The sequence below is a fragment of the Panthera leo genome, chromosome A3 (genome assembly GCF_018350215.1).
Source record: "Panthera leo isolate Ple1 chromosome A3, P.leo_Ple1_pat1.1, whole genome shotgun sequence".
NCBI lineage: Eukaryota > Metazoa > Chordata > Mammalia > Carnivora > Felidae > Panthera > Panthera leo.
The window spans coordinates 27271633-27278194 of record NC_056681.1 but is presented as its reverse complement, the minus strand read 5'-3'; the positions used below and the strand labels follow the sequence as shown (position 1 = coordinate 27278194).

At 43.3% G+C, this 6562-nt stretch overlaps 1 protein-coding gene across 1 annotated transcript; it reads right to left on the bottom strand.

Annotated features, from left to right (window-relative positions):
• Positions 1-990: 990 nt before the first annotated feature.
• On the bottom strand, positions 991-6083 carry DEFB116 (defensin beta 116). Its single transcript, XM_042931344.1, has 2 exons — positions 6017-6083; positions 991-1229 (listed from the first exon to the last, which is right to left on the bottom strand). The coding sequence occupies exons 1-2, from the start codon at positions 6081-6083 to the stop codon at positions 991-993; spliced, it is 306 nt and encodes a 101-aa protein (XP_042787278.1).
• Positions 6084-6562: the final 479 nt, after the last annotated feature.

The following is a 6562-nucleotide window of genomic DNA, read 5'->3' as shown; positions in this document are numbered from 1 at the left end:
AAATTGGTCATTTAGTGAGTGCATGGCCTTTGGTCCATCTGGGCTGAAATTGTCATTTGTCTAATAATGGGAAACATTATGAAGATTATTAAATTATTATTAAAATAATCCAGACTCAAACTTCTAGAAGTTTCGATCCAAAGAGGGGAGAGATGAAGCATTAGCCATGGAAAAGGAGTCTACATAACACAATGATAATTCCATAGTATGTCCAACTATTAGTTGTGACTAAGTTTGGAGTGGAAAGTTAATATCCCTACATTCTCAGGAATGAAAGGAATCTTAAAGGTTATCAAGTACAGTATCCAGCTTCTGTTTCAATTCCCTTTCTCTCACCATGGCCACAACCACCTCTGTCTCACACCCAGAAATGGTCCTCCAGACTCGAAACCGGAAGAATGCTCAGGATCAACCCTGCTTGATCCACTTTCCAACGCCTCTACCTCTCAGGAAATGTTGCCCGAATTTGTCCAACAGATTCCTATACTCAGTCCTCGTCATCCATCTGTCTGGTTCTGGCTCTTCCTGAGGACACCACATCATACCAAACAGGCCAGGATGGTTGTCTGGATATCAAAGACAACCATCTTGCCCTCGTCGTAATCTTACGACGTTTTGCTCAGAGGACTCAGTGATCTCCCCTACATATTCACTGGATAATCCAGACTCAATACAGTCGTCACCTTCCCCCTGCTGCCTAAGAATGAATCACAGCCCTCTTGGTGGTACCAAAGCAGAGCCGAAATGTGATTTCCTCCCATCCTTGGCAGCCTCAACATTTACCGAGCTACTCCAGGATCCTATTTGCTTTCTTGGCCAGTGTCCTTTCCAGTACTCTTGCTCCCCAGCTTCTGCCTAACCTTCCCCTGTCCAATGATGACGGCTCACAGACGAAAGACACACACGTGAGAAGGAATGCGTTTTTATGGAGAGGGTGTTCCAGAATGAGGGAAGAATTACTCCGGGGGGTGGTGGTATGGTTGGTGGTGTTCAAATTTTAGAGTAGCTTGAAATGTTTGTAACTGACAGGTTGGAGTCGGAGTCATAATCCTTCACATTGTTAGAACGGGCTACCTTCACAGACAGTTTCAGGCAGCACTTTTGATCACTTGGGCAGGTTAAGTATTGAATTTCATTTTTTCTGCAGGTGTTTCTGCACATGCCGTGGTACAGCTGGCATGGAATCCAAGGCTCTCGGCTGTTGCCATAGTAGGATCTGAACAGGTCACCTGGGGAAAACATAGTCATGTTTAGTGTCCTTGCAGCAGTGATAACAGGAGTGGGGAAGCATGATTTCGAGAGAACAAGCCCTGAGAGTATTAACAGGATCCGGAGTTAAAACCACCTTGGTTCAAATGCGGGTTCCGACATTTATAACTCGTCATCCTTTAGCCAGATACTTTGGTTGGCTAGCCCACCGTCGCATTGTTTTCACAATGGGTGTAACAACGTTTGTGATGTTAGATTAGCATATGTAGCGTGCTCAGAAAAGTAGCTGGCACCTAGTAAGAAGTAATTAAATATTAGACACTGTTGCTGATATGAAAGGCTTTTCCTGAGGGTCCAGGGTTTCAGGGGCACCCACTGGACGTGTTCTCAAGTGTCCGTACAGAGGTACGCTTCTCACACAGAGCTCCGTCAGGGGCAGCCGGGCTCCACCCTGAGGCAGGGCACGCACATTCCAGCCCTTGCGTGCCTTTGTCCTTTGAAGCATTTGAGCAAACACGTACCACACACGTTTCTCTTTGTACCTTGGCCCCACAGAAACAGATGCTGCGTGTACCTGGGGAGCACACGCTGGAGCACACGCACAGGCACAAGTGCACACGTCAGCATTCACACATATATTGACCATATACACATGTGCTCACTGTACAAACCTCTGCCACGCGCTTTCCACAAATGGCTAAAGCCCCTCACTGACCACTGATAGCTATATATCAGTCATCCAAATACGTGCACGTGTACATGGGCTCCTTGGCTGGAAATACCCCAGTGACAAAGTTCCTGACACTCAGCTTTCTATAAATGCTAGTCATCAATAGATTTAGTTACTTATTGCAACTTTCAAAGGCAAAGGAGCCATTAGAAAGAAAACAGCCACCTGGGTGGCTCAGTCAGTTGAGCGGCCGATTTCGGCTCAGGTCCTGATCTCACGGTCCGTGGGTTCAAGCCTCACGTCGGGCTCTGTGCTGTCAGCTCGGAGCCTGGAGCCTGCTCCGGATTCTGTGTCTCCCTCTCTCTCTGACCCTCCCCCGTTCATGCTCTGTCTCTCTCTGTCTCAAAAATAAATAAACGTTAGAAAGAAAACAGTACTAACAGTCATATCATACGTCCAGCTTCAACCATGTGTCAGGCATTTGACAAATGATATCTCATTGAACCTTCATAAAAGCTTATTGTTACTGCTATTCTTTAGATGAAGACATGGAAGCTCAAAGAGAAATCTTGTTCTGTCCACATTTCTACAGCGTTGCACTTGACCCGGCCTGGAATTCAATTCTTCTCTATTTGATACTAAGCCCATGCTCTTTCCTCTGTGTGTGACATTGCCTCCCTATATGAGAGGTTTTCTAGGGCAGGGTGGCGTCTTCCTGCGTGATGTCTTTAGGCATAAGGACTTCTTCAGCTATCAATAGATAGTCCAGACTCCATAGCTTCACATTCAAGAACCTTTTCAACCACCCACCCATCCCCTCATTTCACATCCATTTATCAGCACTCACTCTGTGCCAGGCCACGTACTCCGTGCTAAGCACACAGATGTCTCCAGTGCCCACCCACATTAATAAAAATTGGACAAGCAAATTTGACATTGTTTTCTGTCTGGCAAAAAGAACATTCTGTTAATTTTGTGTCAACAGAAAGCAAGATGTCCCAAGTCTAGGTGAAGTCAGATAATGTGAGGGGAAAGAAAGTATAAAGTACTCTGTCTTAATGGCAGACATCCCATAGCATCTGGGCACTGATATACATATGGACTTCCCCAGAAATTGGCACTCCAGCCCATGGAAGGCACGCAATTGCTGCGGCATCAGCCAGCCTGCTGGTTAACCAGAACAAGGAGGTAAAAAATGGCGTCCCGTCATCCATGTTCCAACATCAGGGTACCGCTGCATTTCCTACTTTAATCCTTGCCTTCATCACGGAACCCCTCCCTCTCTTGGCATCATCCTACTTACAAAAGGAGGAGGTCTGCAGGGCCCCGCTAGAGTGATACTCACACTCTTCTGGCTAATATTTGAACTGGTGGACTTTTATTTTCTCCCAAATCCAGTGGATGGGAGCCAGGGCACCCAAGGTCACCTCCATCACCAGAAGATGGATAGGAACACAGATAGCAGGAATGAGGATCAGGCAAGCTGCCTTTCCCTCACTCTCCACATGGGAAGCAGGTCAAGGCAGACCCAGGAGGATTCTGCTTACAGTGGCTAAACAAACAAACAAAGGTTTTGTTATAGATATTTCTAGTTTCTCAATCCTGCAGCTATGCTAACCCTATATAGTTCCCTGCCATTTCAAATTGTAATATCCACGTTCATTTAATGTCACCTTTGATCATCCTTCCATCTCCAAATTGAAGTTAAAGATCTGCTTTTAAATATCAGCTTTGCCTCTGACCCTCTGTACTCTGTACCCAGTCTCCCCATGTCAGAAATGGGAATGAGAGAGTTTGCACCAGATCAGGAAATCTCAACTGTGTTTCTGAAGGAGGAGGTTAATAAGATGGGTCATACTTTATAATAACTTGGGGAGTTGTTAAGTATACTCACATCAAGTCTCTAGAGATTCTGACTTGACAGGTCTGAGAAGAGGCCAGAGGAGGGGTGCTGTGCATGAGTTTCCCAGAAAATACCGGCTCCTGCCTGAAGTGAGAACCACAACCCTGCCTGACCTTCTCACATCCACCGATAGACATGGCCCGGCTCATTCACCGACTTTGGACATATGCCCAGCTTGAATCAAAAAACAAAACATATGCTCTAGACTCTAACAGTTCCATACACAGCCAAAAGCAATGTTATACATGATTTCTTTGCCACCTGTGCACCCCAAACATGATCCTTCCCCACCCAACTTGTAAGGTTCTTTATATATATATATTTTATATATATATATATATAATATATATATAATATATAAATGTATATAAAATATATAAATATTTTATATATTATATAAAATATATAAATAAATATTTAAATATATATAAATATATAAATTTTTAATATATAAAATTTTAATTTTATAGATTAATTTTAATTATAAAATTTATTTAATTATAAAATTTAATTATAAAATTATATATTAAATTTAATTATAAAATTTTAATCTATAAAAATTTATATATATTTATAAATTTATATATTTTATATATTTAATAAATATATAATATATAAAATATAGAATATATATTTATTTATATATTAGGCATAAGTCATTTATATGTATTCATTAATTCATTCAATAAACCTACTCTGTGCAAAGCACTCACCTCAATACTAGGAATACATAAGTTGCAAAGACAGAGTCTCGGCTTTCAAACACATTAATTTCCTAAGTATATGTTTTGGGGTGACGAAAGGAAAAAAATGACTTTGGTTACCCCAGAAAAGTTTGTCCGGAACAGTTCCTGCCCATGAACTGCCAAGTGAGAGTATCAAATAGTTATTAGGGAGGCAACACTATGTACAACTTGTGAAGCATGGAGTACTTGTCTTCCTTTGTTGTTATCTGCAAACTTACCTGTGGTTTTTACCACTGTTCTAACATGGGAACTGAACTTTACGGAACATGAGGACAAGTGTCTCTCAGGTGAAGAGGATGAAACAGAGTGAGAAATAAGGGGTAGGAGAAAGTGAAGTAGGGAGAGGGTGGGAAGGGGAAAGAGAAATAAGAGAGGGAGGAGAAAACAGTAATTCTGAATTCAGTCCCAAGAAAAGAGACAACCTTGGCTCTCTGTGGGGCTGGGATGAGATTATTGCCGTGTCTTTCTGTACATGTCAAAGTTTAAGGAGAGCCACTTAAGGACATTCCAGCCTCCCAGTTTCATTTTTCCTCACTACCTACAGTTATATTTATTGCTTTGCAGTGCTCCCCCCACCCCCAATCACACCCAAGAAACTTTTTTAAGAATTTGAAAATAGTTACCAGATATTTTTCACGCAGCATTCACTCTCCCCATTTCAACAGCCACGGCTCTGCTCTGATGAATGCAACTGTCTTACTCAAGCTTAATCACCCCCCAAACTCAGGCTAAGCCAACCCCTGCCCGGACACACCCCACATATGCCCAGCTTGAATAACACACCTACTTGAACCAACAGCTAATTCCAACTTGTAGCTCTGTCTCTTCTCTAACCACCTAAGGCTCAGTTGTAAAATTCAACACAAACAGGATACTAACCAAGCCACCCAACCCAATTCACAGCATTAATCCAAAACACAACCCCACCACCAGCTTCACCCTAACTTTCAGTCCTACCCAACTCCGCCCTCAGCTCCATTCGGCAAAAATAGCCTTCCCTCTCCAGACTACACCAGAGCATCAATCCAGACCAATCCTATAAACAGAATTGCTTACCCCCTCCTCATGCCCACTCATTTTTCTAATATTACTCTCTCTCTAAGGTCATATACCATCCCCAGCACAACTCATTCTCCCAAACTACCATTGATTCATCTGATAGCTCCCCAACTTGGATCCAATCTCGCACACCAAACACATGAATCAATCTATCCTCCCAGTAACAGCACTACCTAAAATGCCTCATGCTTCGATACTCCACTAGCCCAGGAGAGAAGAAGCAACAACCTCTTAAATTTGTCTTGGCAGAGCAGAACCCGGGGAGATCTTGACATGAGATGGACCTTGGGAGTAACGTTCCCAACGTGTCTGAGACCAGAAAGGCTTTACGTAGTGCCTGTGATATGTGAGTGGGAGTCATCTCGGAGGTCATCAAGATAACAATACCACACGCAAGACCCCAGAACCTTTGAGAGAGGCCTGAGTTACCTGGAGTCTTAGGAACCAGGATCAGGAGGATGGAAATGGTCATTAAATAGGGCTTCATGACTGACATGTCCTGAGAGAATGGAGGGCTCAGGTGCAGAGGACGGAACAGAGATCACTGCAGCAGAGCGATGCCCTGCCTTTATTAGTTTTGGAAATGGGCCAGGGTTGTGTGCAGCGAACTAAGAGGGATGAGGCATACCTGGGGTCAGCCAGGCAGAAGGATCACATGCATCACATGTCTCAGCTGGGCACTCTGTCAAAGTGTGGGAGATGTGCCAGCGGCACCCATGTTGAGGTGGGCCTTCCTTCCCAGAAAGAAACAAAGCCAAATTAGAGGCAGTTGGCATTTTGTGTGAGACAAATTTGAATGAATGAATGAATGAATGAATGGCTCAAGCAAGCAAGCAGTGAGAAAGCTAATACATAATTATAAGAAATAAGGAATCCTTCCTTAAACATTTGTCTTTATCCTCCTGAGAGTAGAGTGTCTCCCTCTCTCCGAAATACTTACTGTATGTCCGGCATCATGGACTAAAAAAAGAGAAG

Excerpts from the sequence above, each read along its gene's own strand:
- DEFB116 (XM_042931344.1), bottom strand. The coding sequence starts at position 6,083 with ATGTCAGTCATGAAGCCCTATTTAATGACCATTTCCATCCTCCTGATC. Across the intron at positions 1,230-6,016 it reads CCTGGTTCCTAAGACTCCAG|GTGACCTGTTCAGATCCTAC; the intron begins GTAACTCAGGCC and ends TGTTTTCCCCAG.